We start from the raw sequence: 18411 nt of genomic DNA, 5'->3' as shown, positions 1-18411 counted from the left end.
TTAAGCCAAAACCCATCAAGAAAATTATGTTTTACTAACGATCATTTCAAGCATTATATTATAGAAATATTTTTCCATTAGAAACAAATATACGATTCCAAATTCGAAATATAATTTAGGCAAAATTCAAAATATGTTAAAAAGAAAGCATTTAAAATTTTTGGACAAAAATATAAAATACAAATTTTTTGGCATTATATTCAAGTAACGATAAACGAAGAACAAGTAAAAGCGTGCCAAGTTCGGCCGGGCCGAATCTTGGGAATATTTGGCATCATTTTTTTTTACATGCCAAACTTCTGTCAAACCAGCAAAATTAAAAGTTCTATAAACCGAACAGCGATAATCATGAAACCGGTTTATATGGAAGCTATTTCTGGTTATAGACCGACCGACCGTATTTGGCGCAGTTATTGGAGGTCATAACAGAATGCTATGTGGAAAATTTCAGCCAAATCGAATGAAAACTGCAGCTTCCAGGGTCTCAAGAAGTCAAATCGGGATATCGGTTTATATGGAAGCTCTACCGGGTTGTAGACCGATTTAGACCGCACTTAACACAACTGTTGGAGGTCATAAGAGAACACCATGTGAGAAATTTAGGCCAAATCGGATGAAAATGTTGGCTTCCAGGGGCTCAAGAAGTCAAATCGGGAGATCGGTTTATATGGGAGCTATATACCGGGTTATAGACCGATTTAGACCGCACTTAACACAGATGTTGGAGGTCATAGCAGAATGCTTTGTGCAAACTTAGAACCAAATCGGATCAAAGCGGCGGCTTCCAGGGTCTCAGGAAGTTAAATCGGGAGATCGGTTTATATGGGAGCTATACCAAATCTGAACCGTTATAGCCCATTTGCAATCTCCAACGACCTACAGGTCGCCTACAGCGGCTAGTTTTACGCGTTCGACCGCTATCGTGATTTCGACAGACGGCCGGATGGACGGACATGGCTAGATCGAATCAGAATGTATATACTTTATGGGGTCCCAGATCAATATTTAGAGGTGTTATAAACAGAATGGCTAGGTGGGAGCCATATCTAAATCTGAACCGATTTTGTTCAAAGTCAATAGCGTTCGTCCTTGAATCAAAAAAATGGCATTTGTAAAATTTCGGACAATAAATGCGACCTGTACCTTGATCACAAGAATACACAGACAGACAGACAGACAGACATAGCTTAATCGAATCAGGAAGTGATTAAAAGCCGATCGGTATACTTATCGATGGGTCTAGCTTTTCTCCTTATTAGTGTTGAAAACAAATGCACACAGTTATAATACCACAGTGGTGGTGTAGGGTACAAAAATTCACATTTTGGTTCGGTTTATGGGCTGGTTGCATCATTGGACCGTACTTCTCCAAAGATGATGCGAAACGTAACGTAACTGTGAATGGTGAGCGCTACCGTGAGATAATATCCAATTTTTTTTGCCCAAAATGCAAGAGCTTGACCACATGAGATGTGGTTTCAACAAGATGGTGCCACATGCCACATGCCACACAGCACGCGTAACAATGGACTCATTGAGAGGCGAGTTCGGTGAAGATTTTATTTCACATTCAGAACCCGTCAATTGGGCGCCTAGATAGTGCGTTTTAACGTCTAAGACTATTTTTTGTGGTGCTATGTCAAAGCTCATGTCATACAGACAAGGCCGCTTTAATTGACGCATTTGAAGAGAAGATTGCAGCATTTATTCGTGAAATACCGGCCCAAATGTTGAAAGGTTAGATTAGGTTTAAGTGACAGTCTGCGGACTAACTAAGACGTTTTCGTTCATTGTGATACCAAAGGAGTAGAAGAAGGAAGATGCCTTCCAGTTCCTACCGCTGAATCATCCAGATCGCTTTAAAAAGCCGAATAACTTGCGAATGTTCACATCGGCTAAATCAGACAGGTTTTCAAAGAAATGAGAGACAAGAGTAGAACTTCTTCTGACTGCTAGTGCGGGACACACACACACAGAAGGTGTTCTATAGAAATCGGCTCAGATAAGTCCCATATATATGTTCGTTCGATTTTCAGCCCTGAGCCACTGCAAGCGCATTTATTGACCAATCATCGCAAAATTTTGTACAACGCTTTCCTCGACGACTTCCACAAGTTAATTTTGCTCGAAATCGATTCAGATTTAGACATAGCTCTCATATATATATATATTCTCGCCCGATTTGCAGTAATATTGCAATCAAATGGTCATTTGTTAATCGATTCTCTCGAAATAGTCTTTTCTAGTCTCTTCTTCTTCGATGTCCTCACATTTTCTGCAAAAATCGATGCTGGCAACCTTCAGTCTGTCAGCATATTTTCCGATTAGACAGTGACCTGTCATGACGGACACAATGACTGAGACGTTTGTTCACAGCCAGCAAAGCGGTAGACCTCTTTAAGTCTAGATTAGGCCACATAGTTTTGGGAATGCTCACAGCCCCATCTATCATTCGTTGTCCTTCGGGCCTGATACTGGAAATTTAGCTTACATGTCACTAGAGAAATGCCCACAGATTCCAGTTTCCCTGGAATGTCTAAGGTAGTTCCTAGTCTCCTAAGCTCGTCTGCCTAGTCTCCTAAGCTCGTCTGACCTGGGATAACTCTGTGTCCCGGCACCCAGAACAGATGAATTTTGAACTGTTCAGCCATCTCGTTGAGAGATCTGTGACAGTCGAGGTCGGTTTTTGTGTTCAGAAATACGTTCTCCAGGGATTTGATGGCTGCCTGGCTCTCTGAGAAGATATTTATGCCAATCGTCATTATGACATTATGTCTTAGCCATGCCACCACTGCCTTATTTGCAAGCACCACCGCTTGATACACACTGCAGTGATCGGGTAATCTTTTCGATATGACCAGTTCTAGATCTTTAGAGTACACCCCAAAGTCCACCTGGTCGTTTAGTTTGGAAGCATCCGTATACAAGTCTATGTAACTTCTATTACCAAGGATATCGTAGTTCCAATCGGTTCTATCAGGAATAGTGGTACAGTACTTTATATCAAAAAGCGGCTCAGGTAGGGTGTAATCCACACTGCCTGGAACATCGGACATTGTATGAAGGACCGTAGCCGCCACATGGCCAAAGTGAAAGCTCTATTAACCTCACGGCAGTTGTAGCTGCAATTTGGGTAGCCACAATGTCCAGAGGCATTAGATGTAGCGTTAAATTCAATGCGTCAGCTGATGTCGTCGTCAGTACGGCTGTGATGCACAAACAAGTCATCCTTTGGATCCGGTTGAGTATTGAACAATAGGTGGACTTTTGAAGCGCCGTCCACCAGACCACAACACCATATAGCATTATAGGTCTGACAACTGCAGTATGTACCCAATGCACGAGACGCAGTCTTAACCCCCAACTTTTGCCAATAGCTCTCTAGCAGGTGTAAAAAATAAAAATGTTGGAAAAAGTATGTCAAAATTTAACTCAGCGGATGGACCATTTGAGACGCAGTCACGATCAGCATTTGCATGAAATAATCTTCAAACATTAAATTTTATGGACCGTACTATCGATTTAAATGAAGATTTTATGCATTTTTCTGCAATTTTCTGCATTTTATGAGTTTTTTTTTTTGAAAACTTTCCTACAGCTTTTAAAAAAATCGCTCTTTAATTCCTCATAAAATTTATTGAACATGGGTGTGTATGATTATTTTTCAATAATTTTGCCCTTGTATGTCATGCATCATACGCCACCTTGGTCAATCATTTCCTTTATAAAAGTAATAGGGAACACATTATTTGCAAATCAAATCACCAAATCATGGGTGTTATGGACTTTTTGACACTTATTATACCCACCACCATAGGATGGGGGGGGGTATATTAATTTAGTCATTCCTCTTGCAACACATCGAAATATCAATTTTCGACCCTACAAAGTTTATATGTTTCGAATCGTCGTTAAATTCTAAGACCATTTAACGATTTCCGTGTGTCTGTAAGTCTGTCCGACCGCCCGTCTGTTGTAATCACTCTAAAGTCTTCAAAAATTGAGATAATGAACTACAATTTGGCACAGATACGTCTTTTTGATGCACGCTGGTTAAGTTATTGAACGGGCCAAAACGGGCCATATTTAGATATAGCTGCTATATAGACCGATCTGCCGATAAAGGGTATAATGCCCATAAATGATTTATTATTTCATCCGATTTCGCTGAAAATTTGTGGCTAGCTTTGGGTCTCCCTACATCCGCGCCAAATATGGTTTAGATCGGACTATATTTAGATATAGCTGCCATAGAGACCGATCTCCCGATAAAGGGTCTGAAGCCCATAAAAGCTTTATTTTTGAACCGATTTTGCTCAAATTTGAAACAGTGGGCTATTTTAAGCCTCCCGACATCTGATCTAAATATGGTTAAGATCGAACTATATTTAGATATAGCTGCCATATAGACCGATCTCCCGATAAAGGGTCTGACGGCCATAAAAGCTTTATTTTTTAACCGATTTCGCTGAAATTTGAAACAGTGGGTTATTTTAAGCTTTAGAATATAGGACCCAAATATGGTTCAGATCGGACTATATTTAGATATAGCTGCTATATATACCGATCTCCCGATATAGGGTCTGAAGCCTATAAAAGCTTTATTTTTTATCCGATTTCGCTGAAATTTGAAACAGTGAGTAGTTTCAGCCCTCTCAAGTTCGAACCTAAATATGGTTCAAGACGACCTATATTTAGATATAGCTGCCATATAGACCGATCTCCCGATAAAGGGTCTGACGGCCATAACAGCTTTATTTTTTAACCGATTTCGCTGAAATTTCAAACAGTGGGTTATTTTAAGCTTTAGAATATAGGACCCAAATATGGTTCAGATCGGACTATATTTAGATATAGCTGCCATATAAACCGATCTCCAGATAAAGGGTCTGAAGCCCATAAAAGCTTTATTTATTACCCGATTTCGCTGAAATTTAAAACGGTGGATTATTTTAAGCCTCCCGACATCTGACCTAAATATGGTTCAGATCGGACTATATTTGGATATAGATGCCATATAGACCGATCTCCCGAAAAGGGTCTGAACGCCATAAAAGATTTAGTTTTTAACCGATTTCGCTGAAATTAGAAACAGTGAGTAGTTTCAGGCCTCTCAACTTCGAACCTAAATATGGTTCAAGTCGAACTATATTTAGATATAGCTGACATATAGACCGATCTCCCGATTGAGGGTCTGAAGCCCATAAAAGCATTATTTTTTTATTCAATTTCACTGAAATTTGAAACAGTGGGTAGTTGTAGGCCACCCGCCATCCGACCCAAATATGGTAAAAATAGGACTGTATTTAGATATAGCTGTCATGAAGACCGATATGCCGAGTAAGGGTCATAACAGCTTTATTTATTACCCGATTTTGTTGAAATTTGAAATACAAAATTCAACAGTCACTTATATTTATTAGACCACTCAATGTCCCTGCCGAATTTGGGCGCATAAGTTATATAATTTTCATCGGATTGTGACGAAAGGGGGTTTATATATATACCAGAGTTGGTGGGTATCCAAATTTCAGCGCGGCCGAACTTAATGCCTTTTTACTTGTTACTTGCTTTTTTGAAAACTTTCCTACAGCTCTTAAAAAAACACTCTTTAATTCCTCCGTAGCGCAGAGGTTAGCATATCCGTCTATGATGCTGAACGCCTAGGTTCGAATCCTGGCGAGACCATCAGAAAAAATTTTCAGCGGTGGGTTTTCCCCTCCTAATTCTGGCAACATTTGTGAGGTACTGTGCCATGTAAAGCTTCTCTCCAAAGAGGTGTCGCACGCTGTTCGGACTCGCCTATAAAAAGGAGACCCCTTATCATTGAGCTTATATTTAAATCGGTCTGTACTCATTGATATGAGTGAAAAGTGGGCAAAATTTGCAATTTTTATTCCTCATAAAGTTTATTGGACATGGGTGTGTATGATTAATTTTCAATATTTTTGCCCATGTATGTCATGCATCATACGCCACCTTGGTCAATCATTTTTGCTACATAAAAATAATTGGGAAAAAATTATTAACAAATCAAATCACAAAATCATGGGTGTTATGGACTTTGTGATATTTTTGTTTTCACTAAAACATAACCGTAGACACCCCACGTAATTCAGACTTATTGCCAACGCTTGTCCAGAAGGCATTATTGTATTTTACAGTAATGCCGGAAGTCTGATTTTTTTTTTTGATTTTTAAATATATATTCACCATATATATAACAAAAACTATTTGGATCAAGTACACGATACTTGATCAGTATCGTAAAAAAAACGAAAATCCTCGTAGAAATCACAAATTGTGGCCCTAAACTACATCTCAAAAAACAAGAGTTGTAGGGGAAAAACTGTTTCTGCATATGGAAATTATGTGCCAATTTGAGATGGAAACACCAAAAAAACTCTTTTTGGACCAGGGTAATTATGTGTTGTCTGTATGCCCTTTCCAAATAAAATTTTTAATTATCTTAAATTTTCATATTTTTTTCAATATTTTTTTTCTTTAAAATATTACAAAAACATTAGTTAAGTCATAGTCATTTCGAATGATTTATCTAGTTGTTTAGAAAAATATTCATATATTCATATGTATATGTATATAATTTTTGTCATAATAAATTGGACATCGAATTCATTAGAAATTTTCTAAGAAAAAAAGTTTATGGAATTTCAAAAAAAAAAAAATTGAATTTTATTGACATTTCTTAAACAAATTCAATAAAAATGGAATTTTTAGTGATGATTTATAGTTTAATATGAAATGCCATCCAACAACAAACATCAGTTGAAATGATTGTGGTAGTGATGGGAGACATTTTAAAATTTATAGGATTTTTAGAATTTATTGTTAACCAAATTTATGTGGATGTAGTAGCCAGCCTTGAAATGAATGGTTCTCATTACAGAGATGCCACCTTCAAGCCTTACATTGCTGGTTGAAGTCGCTTCTACAGAAGCGACTTCAACTTCGGCTAAACTTCTGCTAAAATGCAGACTTCGGCTAAAATGAAGTTTATGGGGAAAATCGCAAATAAATCAAATTTTTTGAATACCCCCCAAAAATCCGTTTTTGTGGCTGGCGGACCTAAACGGGACTTCCCCCCTTTTTTAAATTGGGAGCCATAGTTTGACCTTAAAATAAAATCGGACAGCATTCATTTATTTGTGAGCAGAAATAAAAGGAACTGGGTCTCCTTAATGGAATGTTCATGGACAAATTTACATTTGCAGCCATAGTTTGGTAAGAATTTATATGAAAAATCTAAACAAATGCGGGGAAACCCCGTTTTACATTACTAAACAAGTTAAAAGGCATCAAGTTCGGCCGGGCCGAATTTTGGATACCCACCATTTTGGGTATATATGTAAACCCTCTTTCGGCATAATCCGGTGAAAATTGGATAACTTATGCATCAAAATTCGGCACGGACATTGAGTGGTCTAAGAAATATAAGTCACTGTTGAATTTTGTATTTCAAATTTCAACAAAATCGGGCAATAAATAAAGCTTTTATGAGCTTTAGACCCTTATTCGGCATATCGGTCTGTATGGCAACTAATTTAAATATAGTCCGATCTTAACCATATTTAGGTCGAATGTCGGGAGGCTTAAGATAACTCACTGTTTCAAATTTCAGCAAAATTGGATAAAAAATAAAGCTTTTATCGGCTTCAGACCCTTTATCGGGAGATCGGTCTATATGGCAGCTATATCTAAATATAGTCCGATCTGAACCATATTTGGGTAGGATGTTGGGAGACCTAAAACTACCCACTGTTTCAAATTTCAGTGAAATCGGTTTAAAAATAAAGCTGTAATGGGCTTCAGACCCTTAACTGGCAGATCGGTCTATATGGCAGCTATATCTAAATATAGTCCGACAATTACCATATTTGGGTCCTATGTTAGGTGGCCTGAAACTACTCACTGTTTCAAATTTCAGCAAAATCGGGTAATAAATAAAGCTTTTATGGCCTTCAGACCCTTTATCGGCAGATCGGTCTATATGGCAGCTATATCTAAATATAGTCCGACCTTTACCATATCTGGACCCTATGTTAGGTGGCCTGAAACTACTCACTGTTTCAAATTTCAGCAAAATCGGGTAATAAATAATGCTTTTATGGGCTTCAGATGCTTTATCGGCAGATCGGTATATATGACAGCTATATCTAAATATAGTCCGACCTTTACCATATTTGAGTCCCATGTTGGGAGGCGTAAGACTACTTACTGTTTCAAATTTCAGCGAAATTGGTTAAAATATAAAGCTTTCATGGGCTTCAGACCCATTATCGGCAGATCGGTCTATATGGCAGCTATATCTTAATATAGTCCAACCTTTACCATATTTGAGTCCTATGTTAGGTGGCCTAAAACTACTCACTGTTTCAAATTTCAGCGAAATCGGTTAAAAAATAGAGCATTCATGGGCTTCAGACCCTTTATCGGGAGATCGGTCTATATGGCAGCTATATCTAAATATAGTCCGATCTGAACCATATTTGGGTAGGATGTTGGGAGACCTAAAACTACCCACTGTTTAAAATTTCAGCGAAATCGGGTAATAAATAAAACTTTGATGAGCTTCAGACCCTTAACCGGCAGATCGGTATATATGGCAGCTATATATAAATATAGTCCGATCTGAACCATATTTAAATCTGATGCTGGGAAGCCTTAAACTATTCACTGTCTTAAATTTCAGCGAAATTGGTTAAAAATTAAAGCTTTTATGGGCTTGAGACCCTTAATCGGGAGATCGGTCTATATGGCAGCTATATCTAAATATAGTCCGATCTGAACCATATTTGGATAGGATGTTGGGAGGCCTAAATCTACTCACTGTTTCAAATTTCAGCAAAATCGGATAAAAAAGAAAGCTTTTATGGGCTTCAGACCCTTTATCGGGAGATCGATCTGTATGACAGCAATATCTATATATACCCTGATCTGAACCATATGTGGGTCACATGTCGAGAGGCCTAAAATTACGCACAATTTAAAATTTTAGCGAAATCGGTTAAAAAAATAAAGCTGTTATGGGCTTCAGACCCTTTATCTGGAGATCGGCCAATATAGCAGCTATATCTAAATATAGTCCGATCTGAACCATATTTGAGTCCCATGTTGGGAGGCCTAAAACTACTCACTGTTTCAAAGTTCAGCGAAATTGGTTAAAAAATAAAGCTTTCATGGGCTTCACACCCTTAACTGGAAGATCGGTCGATATGGCAGCTATATCTAAATATAGGCCGACCTTTACCATATTTGGGTCCTATGTTAGGTGGCCTAAAACTACTCACTGTTTAAAATTTCAGCGAAATCGGGTAATAAATAATGCTTTTATAGGCTTCAGATCCTTTATCGGCAGATCGGTCTATATGGCAGCTATATCTAAATATAGTCCGACGTTTACCATATTTGGGTCCTATGTTAGGTGGCCTAAAACTACTCACTGTTTCAAATTTCAGCGAAATTGGTTAAAATATAAAGCTTTCATGGGCTCCAGACCCATTATCGGCAGATCGGTCTATATGGCAGCTATATCTAAATACAGTCCGATCTGAACCATATTTGAATCAGATGTTGGGAAGCCTTAAACTACTCTTCTACTCCTTTTTTAATTGGCTATGGCAGAATCATTGTTCCACTAGCCAAACGTAGAAAAGCGTTCCAAGCGCCTCGACCTTCTGCGCTCATTCTAAAATCTCTGACACCAAGTTTCGAGGTGTCTCCCACTAATTGATCTTTCAATCGGGCTTTTGGTCTTCCCGGTTTGCGTGTACCATCGTGTTTGCCTTCAAAAGATTTCTTTGCTGGAGCTTCTTCATCCATTCTGACAACATGACCTATCCAACGCAGCCATTGTATTTTAATGCGTGTAACTATGCTACCGTCGTCATTCAGCTCATACAGCTCGTGGTTCATACATCACCTATATTCTCCGTTAACGCAAACTGGTCCATATATTTCACGAAGAATCTTTCTCTCAAACACTCCAAGTACTGACTCATCTGCTTACACAAGTACCCATGCTTCAGAACCATACAACAGAACGGGTAGTATCAGTGTCTTGTAGAATGTAATCTTCGTCTCTCGAGAGATGGCCTTGTTTCTAAACTGCTTACTTAGTCCAAAGTAGCAGCTGTTTGCTAGTATTATTCTTCGCTTTATCTCAAAACTGGTGTCATTTGTTTCGGTTACGGCGGTGCCGAGGTAGATAAAGTTACTGACTGTCTCAAAGTTGTTGTTGCCAACTTTCTCCATTTTCTTTATCTGCTCGGTTGTGCAAGGCTTTTTGGGAGTTGAGACCATCCATTTCGTCTTATCTCCATTTACAGCCAGACCCATTTTCACTCACTCTCTTTCGATTCTTTCCAAAGCTGCAGTTACTACAATACTTCCGGTGACCGCCCTATGATATCGATGTCGTCGGCATAGGCGAGTAGCATGGGTTCTCTTGCGATTAGTGTGCCATATCTATTCACATCTGCATCTCGTATTAACTTCTCCAACAGGATATTAAAGAGATCACCCGATAGACTGTCTCCTTGTCCGAAACCTCGTTTGGTATTAAATGGTTCGGAGAGATTCTTTCCTATTCTTACTGAGGAACGCATATCAGCAAGTGTCATCCTGCAGAGTCTTTTGAATTTTGGCTTGAAATACCTTTGAACGTAACGGAGTATAGAAGGCGGCTTTGTAGTCAACAAAGAGATGGTAGATGTTGATTTGTCCTTCTCGGGTCTTTTCCAGGATTTGGCTTAGAGTGTGTATATCTGGTCCAGGATGGATTTACCAGGTCTAACCGCCGCATTGATAGGGCGCAATTATCTCATTGACTTTAGGTTTAAATCTTTCACACAGTACGCTCGAGAGTATGCGATGGGGAGAAAACTTCTTTCTCTGTAGTTGGCACATTCCGTCTTGTCTCCTTTCTTGTGTGCGGGACATAGTATGCTGAGGTTCCAATCATCTGGTATGCCTTCTTCTAGGCAGATTGTGCAGATAAGCTTATGCATACGCCTTATCAGCGTGTCGCCTCCGGTCTTAAATAGTTCAGCGGGTAATCCGTCGGCTCCTGCTGCCTTGTAGTTCTTTAGTCGGGTCACTGCTATTTGGACCTCATTCTGACTAGGAGATAAACATTCTATACCATCATCGGGGATTGTTTCTGCGGTAGCCTTTTCGCCGCCAACGTCGGACACTAGCAGTTGGGTAAAATGTCCTTTCCATATACTCACTGTATCAAATTTCAGCGAAATCGAATAAAAAATAAAACATACATATATGGGCATTAGACCCTTTGTCGGAAAATCGGTCTATACGGCAGCTATATCCAAATATGGTCCGATTTGGCCCGTTCAAGAACTTAATCAGCGTGCATCAAAAATACGTTCCTGTGCCAAATTTCAGCTCAATATCTCAATTTTTGATGTCTGTAGAGTGATTACAACAGACGGACGGACGGACAGACACACGGACATCGTTAAATCGTCTTAGAAATTTACGACGATCCGAAATATATATACTGTGTAGGGTCGGAAATTGATATTTCGGTGTGTTGCAAACGGAATGACTAAATGAATATACCCCCTTTCCTACGGTGGTGGGTATAAAAATAAGTCCCATATAGCTTTAGGGCTTTTTATACTCTTTGCAATCAAAATCTTATCCTTTTTCGTTTGTGCATTAAGAAAGTCATTCTCCGAGTAACCTGAAAACCGATCTTAAAACCTATATCCATAACTTAATAAATCAATCAGTTTTTACAAAAATTCAATGAATATCAAGATTTTCTAAAATACACTGTGAAAAATAATCTTTCCAATACCACTAAATAAAAAATTTGATTGAAAAATTCCAAAACATACACTTAAGTCATTTTCCTTTCTAACTCACCCGACAGCACGTTGTGAACATTGTTTGTAATTAATAAATTTTTAAAGAAAAAATTATAATTAATTGATTTTTAATTTATTGGGCATCCAATACGCCCACACAAACACACAGAGAGAAAAAGAGACACACACACACACATTATGGTTGATTTGGATTTTATTGAAGAAATTTAATTTCTTATTCAACATCTAGCAGCAGCGAAAGTTGACCAAGAAAGTGCACGGATCCCAAGCAATCAATCAATCGTTTGGTCATACATCATTTATATAAACCAACAGACCTTGTTGCACAAAAACCAAAGACCAGAAGCAAAAAAACCAGCTACTATACGCTCCAACTAGAACTGAGATTGCCAAAAATTGGACCTCTGGTCGAAATTTCGGATGTAGAACATGTCGACACGACGGGCTCACTCACTGCCACCGCATATGCTCGAACCGGCCAAGCGGGAACGTGGACGATGCGTCACAGCCATCTGTTTTTCGTGGAAAGTGATCACTTGTATTGTGTCGCACGTGACACTGATTCTGATGGTGGTGTGCTATTGTGTCGGTGGGGCCTATCTCTTTCAGCATTTGGAAGGAGAACACGAAACTGAGGTAAGCCAATAACGTTATTTTCCTATGGCATTTCTTTGGGCCCATGGGCTTTGTAGCATGAATCATTCTAGCTGGCACAAGCATATTCACATCTGGTGGCCAGCATGAGTTTTCCACTATCGTCAGTTTTCATGTGTTTTTTTCTATTCTTTGATAGGGGTATTTATGGCGAGATCTGTGAAATGTTTTGGCGCCTTTTTATGTTATTTATTGGAAGTTTTTATTGAATGGCCGAATTATGAAACTGACACTAGAAATCCCGATGCTCAATAATGTTATTGAAGACTGCTGTATTTATTTGGAATTTAATTAAACATGATTTCTCTTATTTTTTGCTAAAAGTTTATTTCAGTTGATTTAGTAAGACATATTGATTGTATTTCTCTTAATTTGGGTTACTCATAGGAATTATGTGTGTGCTAATGATGGGGGAACATGTTTAAAACTGAGGCTCTTTTATTAAAATAATATTAATTTTCTTAACACAAACCTAAAAGAACATGAATTGATTTGTATGAATATAAAGTATACGGGTTAAGGGGGTGTTGTGACCCCCAGAAACATGGTCCCGAAAGTGGGTACGAATTTTGTGTTCTACTCCCAAATAGCTTTCATCCCCCCCATATTACCAAGGTTGGAAAAATTTCTCCAATTATGTTCAATTTTGGGGTGACTTCTGGGATGAGGAGGTCCCCCCGACACTTAGCCCTGAAAAAAATATCAGCATCGTGCTCTACTCTGAAATGCCATTTATTTAACCCCCATATTACCACTGGTTTAAGGGGAGTTTACAGGATGAGGCATCCCCCAAACACATGGCCCAAACATTGGTTATCAATTCGTTTTGTAATCTCAAAAAACTTTCATTTGAGCCACATATTGGCATGGTCGAAAAATGTTTACCCTTTGGGTAATGCCCCAATTACATGGTCCCACATTTGGATGTTCCTATTCTACTCCCAAATACCTTTAGTTAAGCCCCATATTGCGATGGTCAGTAAAAAATTGCTGTTTGTGGAGTATTTTGGGAAAGGGCTAGACCCCCATAAAATTGGTCCCGAAACTCGGTATCATTTCTTGCTCTGCCCCCCCCCAATACCTTTCATTTAAGAATATATGCGGTATATATGCCTTTTTTGGGGGTTGTTAAGGTGGTGGGACGTCCCCTAGACAGTTGGTCCCGAATGTTGATATCAGATTCATGGTCTACTCACAAATACCTTGCATTTGAGCCCCATTTTTCCATAGTCGGCAAACATGACCGGTTTGGGGGATGTTTTGGGGGATGGAGAGGTAACTCAGTGACTTGGTTTCGAAAATATTTGTCAAAATTTTATTTTTATAGAAAATTTTGTCAAAATTTTATTTTTATAGAAAATTTTGTCAAAATTTTATTTTTATAGAAAATTTTGTCAAAATTTTATTTTTATAGAAAATTTTGTCAAAATTTTATTTTTATACAAAATTTTGTCAAAATTTTATTTTTATACAAAATTTTGTCAAAATTTTATTTTTATACAAAATTTTTATTTCTACTCTAAAATACCTCATATTTGAGCCCCATATTGCAGTGGCCAGCAAACACTTCCGATTTGGGTGGTTTTATGGGAATGGGGTGGCCCCATAGACACTTTTCCCGAATATTGATATTAGATTTGTGCTTCTCTTCCAAAAACCTTTCATTTGAGTCCCATATTGCTATGGTCGTAAATTTGTCCTCTTTGGGAAGGGCCCCCCCCAGAATCTTGGCCCCATATTTGTATATCAGATTCGTATTCTACACTCAAATACCTTTTATTTAAACCCTTATTGCCATGCTCAGTCCTGTTTCGGGGTTGTTTTGGGGAAGGATTGGACCCTTAGGAAACTTGGCTCCATATTTGTTTACCAGATACCTATACTATACCCTATTACCTTTCATTTGAGTCCCATATTGCCATGGTCGGTAAATATAACCGATTTAGGGGGGGTTATGGTCGTCCCACAAACACCAGGTTCTACAATTGAATAGCAGAAACGTTTTAAAATTTTAAATACTTTTCATTTGAGTCCCATATTGTCGTGATTGGTCTATATATATGTTTGATAGGATTTTGGGCGGCTCCCCTAGGTACCCCATCCGATATTTGGATACAAAATTTTAGTTTTTAGGTTACTATAAGAGAGCACGTAAATCGCACCACCCATCTCCGAGATCTGGCGTTTCTGAAAATTTGGGTAAGGGGGAGAGTCCGCCCCCCCCCCTTTCAGATATCAGAAAATATAGTACCCTATTTTCACCAAGGGTTCATTATGCAAACTGCAAATTTTGCCCATAAACATTCCACTAAGGAACAGGGGCAAATTTCTAACATATCAATGAGTGCAGTTCGATTCAAGTTTAAGCTCAATGATAGGGGGCCTCCACTGAACGGAGTGCCGCAGTGCGACACCTTTTTGGAAAGAAGTTTTACATGGCATAGTATCTCACAAATGTTGCCATCATTAGGAGGGGAAAGCCACCGCTGAAATTTTTTCTGATGTTCTCGCCAGGATTCGAACTCGGGCGTTCAGCGTCATAGGCGGACATGCTAACCTCTGCGCTACGGTGGCCTCCTTATCTATGAAAATTTCAAAACAAATCAATTCAACCGTTTTTGAGTCTATAAGGAACACACAAATCAACACAAATTGATTTTTAAACCCACCACCATAGGATGGGGGTATACTAATCTAGTAACACCTCTAAATCGAATCTAATAACACCTCGAAATATTCATCTAAGGTCCCATAATATATATATATATATATTCTTGATCGTCTCGTCGTTCTGAATCGATCTAACCATGTCCGCCCGTCATTCCGACCGTCCGTCCGTCTGTCGAAATCACGATAGAGGTCGAACGCGTAAAGCTAGCCGCTTCAACTGATACTTAATATTGATGTAAATCGTTGGGGACTGCAAATGGGCCATATCCGGTCAGATATAGATGTAGTTCCCATATAAACCGATCTCCCGAATTGACTTCTTAAGCCCCTGGAAGACGCAATTGTTGTCCGATCTAGCTGAAATTTTGCAATTAGTGTTCTGCTATGACTTCCATTAACTGTGCTAAGTACGGTCCAAATCGGTCTATAACCTGATATAGCTCCCAAATAAACCGACCTCCCGATTTGACTTCTTAAGTCCCTGGAAGCCGCAATTGTTGTCCAATTTAGAAGAAATTTTACGACTTCCAAAAACTGTGCTAAATACGGTCCAAATAGGTCTGTAATCTGGTAAGGCTCCCACATGAACCGATCGCCCGATTTGACTTCCAGAGCCTTTACAAGCCGCAATTTGTGTCCGATTTGGCTGAAATTTTTCATGTTGTGGTTTGTTATGACTTCCAACAACTATGTACGGCCAATCAGTCTATAACCTGATATAGCTCCCTTGTAAACCGGTCTCTCGATCATCCTTGTTTGGCTACTAGAAACTTTAACTTTTGCTGACAGAAGTTTGGTATGTAGAAAAAATTTATGACCTACAACTTCATTTATTTTGTATGAATTTTTAGAAGAATCCTTGGTGGTGGGTTCCCAAGATTCGGCCCGGCCGAATTTAAGATACACACTATGGACAGACGATTTAAAAATTTCAAAGTGAAAATTGTATTTTTTATGGATTTTCGAAGAAATTTTGAATTTTCTGAAGGAATCACGAATTAATGCCGATTTCCCCCTAAAACGCATGGTTAAGAAGATACAGCCAAGATAAAAATTTCAAATTTCCCCCTAGGACGCATAGTTTAGGAGATACAGCCATTTTAAGTCTTCCAAATGAAATTTCAATTTTTAATGGATTTTCAATGAAATTTCCAATTTTTGATGGAGTCACGGATTAAGACCAATTTCCCTCTAGGACGCATAGTTTTGGAGATACAGCCAATTTAAAAATTTATAAGTGAAAATTCGACTTTTGATGGATTTTCGCTTAAATTTTTTAATGGAGTCACGAATTAAGGCCCATTTCCCTCTAGGGCGCAAAGTTAAGGAGATACAGCCTATTATATTCTTCTCGACAAAATTTTAATTTTGAAGGAGTCACGTATTAAGGCCTATTTCCCTCTAGGACGCATAGTTAAGGAGATACAGTCTTTTAAAAAAATTAAAGTGAATTTTTGATATTTGATGGATTTTGGCTAAAATTTTTTTAATTTTTTGATGGAGTCGCGAATTAATGCCTATTTCCCCCTAGGACGCATAGTTAAGGAGATACAGAGAAGATAAAAATTTTTAAAGTGAAATTTCGATTTTTGAAGGATTTTCGCTAAATTTTTTAATTTTTTGATGAAATCACGAATTAAGACCCATTTTCCCTCTAGGGCGCATAGTTTTGGAGATACAGTCAATTTAAAAATTTCTAAGTGAAAATTCGATTTTTGATGGATTTTCGCTTAAATTTTTTAATGGAGTCACGAATTAAGGCCCATTTCCCTCTAGGGCGCAAAGTTAAGGAGATACAGCCTATTATCGTCTTCTCCACAAAATTTGAATTTTGAAGGAGTCACGTATTAAGGCCTATTTCCCTCTAGAACGCATAGTTAAGGAGACACAGTCTTTTAAAAAAATTAAAGTGAACTTTTGATATTTGATGGATTTTCGCTAAAATTTTTTTAATTTTTTGATGGAGTCGCGAATTTAGACCCATTTCCCCCTAGGACGCATAGGTTAGGAGATACAGCCAAGATAAAAATTTTAAAGTGAAATTTCGATCTTTGAAGGATTTTCGCTAAGTTTTTTAATTTTTTGATGGAGTCACGAATTAAGGCCTATTTCCCCCTAGGACGCATAGTTAAGGAGATACAGAGAAGATAAAAATTTTTAAAGTGAAATTTCGATTTTTGAAGGATTTTCGCTAAATTTTTTAATTTTTTGATGGAGTCACGAATTAAGGCCTATTTCCCTTTAGGACGCATAGTTTTGGAGATACAGCCAATTTAAAAATTTCAAAGTGAAATTTAGATTTTTGATGGATTTTCAAAAAAAAATGTTGAATTTTTTGATGTAGTCAAGAATTAGGGCCTATTCCCTCCTAGGACTCATAGTTTAGGAGATACAGCCAATTTAGAAAATTTCTAAGTGAAATATCGATTTTTGATGGGTTTTCTATGAAATTTTGAATTTTTTTGATGAAATCACGAATTAAGACCCATTTCCCCCTAGGACGCATAGTTTTGGAGATACAGCCAATTTAAAAATTTCAAAGTGAAATTTTTGATGGATTTTCGAAAAAAATATTGAATTTTTTGATGTAGTCAAGAATTAAGACCTATTCCCCTCTAGGAGGTATAGTTAAGGAGATACAGTCAATTTAAAAATTTCAAAGTGAAATTTAGATTTTTGATGGGTTTTCGATGAATTTAGAATTTTTTTGATGAAATCACGAATTAAGACCCATTTCCCCCTGGGACGCATAGTTTAGGAGATACAGCCAATTTAAAATTTTCAATGTGAAATTTTGATTTTCATGGATTTTCGCTTAAATTTTTTAATTTTTTGATGTCACGAATTAACGTCCATTTCCCTCTAGGACTCATAGTTTAGGAGATACAGCCAATTTAAAAATTTCTATGTGAAATTTCGATTTTTGATGGATTTTCGCTCAAATTTTGGAATTTTTTGATGGAGGCACAAATTAAGGCCCATTTCCCCCTAAGACGCATAGTTTAGGAGATACAGCCAATATAAAAATTTCAAAGTGAAATTTCGATTTTTTGTGGATTTTCGCTAAAATTTTGAGTATTTTGGTTGAAGTCACGAATTAAGGCCTATTCCACTCTAGGGCGCATAGTTAAGGAGATACAGCCAATTTAAAAATTTCAAAGTGAAATTTTGATTTTTGATGGATTTTCGCTCAAATTTTGAATTTTTTTGATGAAAT

At 37.9% G+C, this 18411-nt stretch overlaps 1 protein-coding gene across 5 annotated transcripts in view; it reads left to right on the top strand.

The window, feature by feature from the left end:
* Positions 1-18411, top strand: part of LOC106094575 (uncharacterized) — a 53911-nt gene that overhangs the window by 6230 nt on the left and 29270 nt on the right. For 3 of the 5 annotated variants that reach the window (XM_059371034.1, XM_059371030.1, XM_059371031.1), the window contains exon 2: positions 12100-12506. In XM_059371034.1, the coding sequence (XP_059227017.1) occupies positions 12300-12506 (207 nt within the window). In that variant the 5' untranslated portion in view covers positions 12100-12299. The remainder of the gene's footprint in view (positions 1-12099; positions 12507-18411) is intronic. The other 2 variants (XM_059371032.1, XM_059371033.1) reach the window with 1 other exon arrangement.

Source organism: Stomoxys calcitrans, chromosome 1 (genome assembly GCF_963082655.1).
Source record: "Stomoxys calcitrans chromosome 1, idStoCalc2.1, whole genome shotgun sequence".
NCBI classification, from domain to species: domain Eukaryota; kingdom Metazoa; phylum Arthropoda; class Insecta; order Diptera; family Muscidae; genus Stomoxys; species Stomoxys calcitrans.
This window is presented reverse-complemented; position numbering and strand designations above follow the sequence as displayed.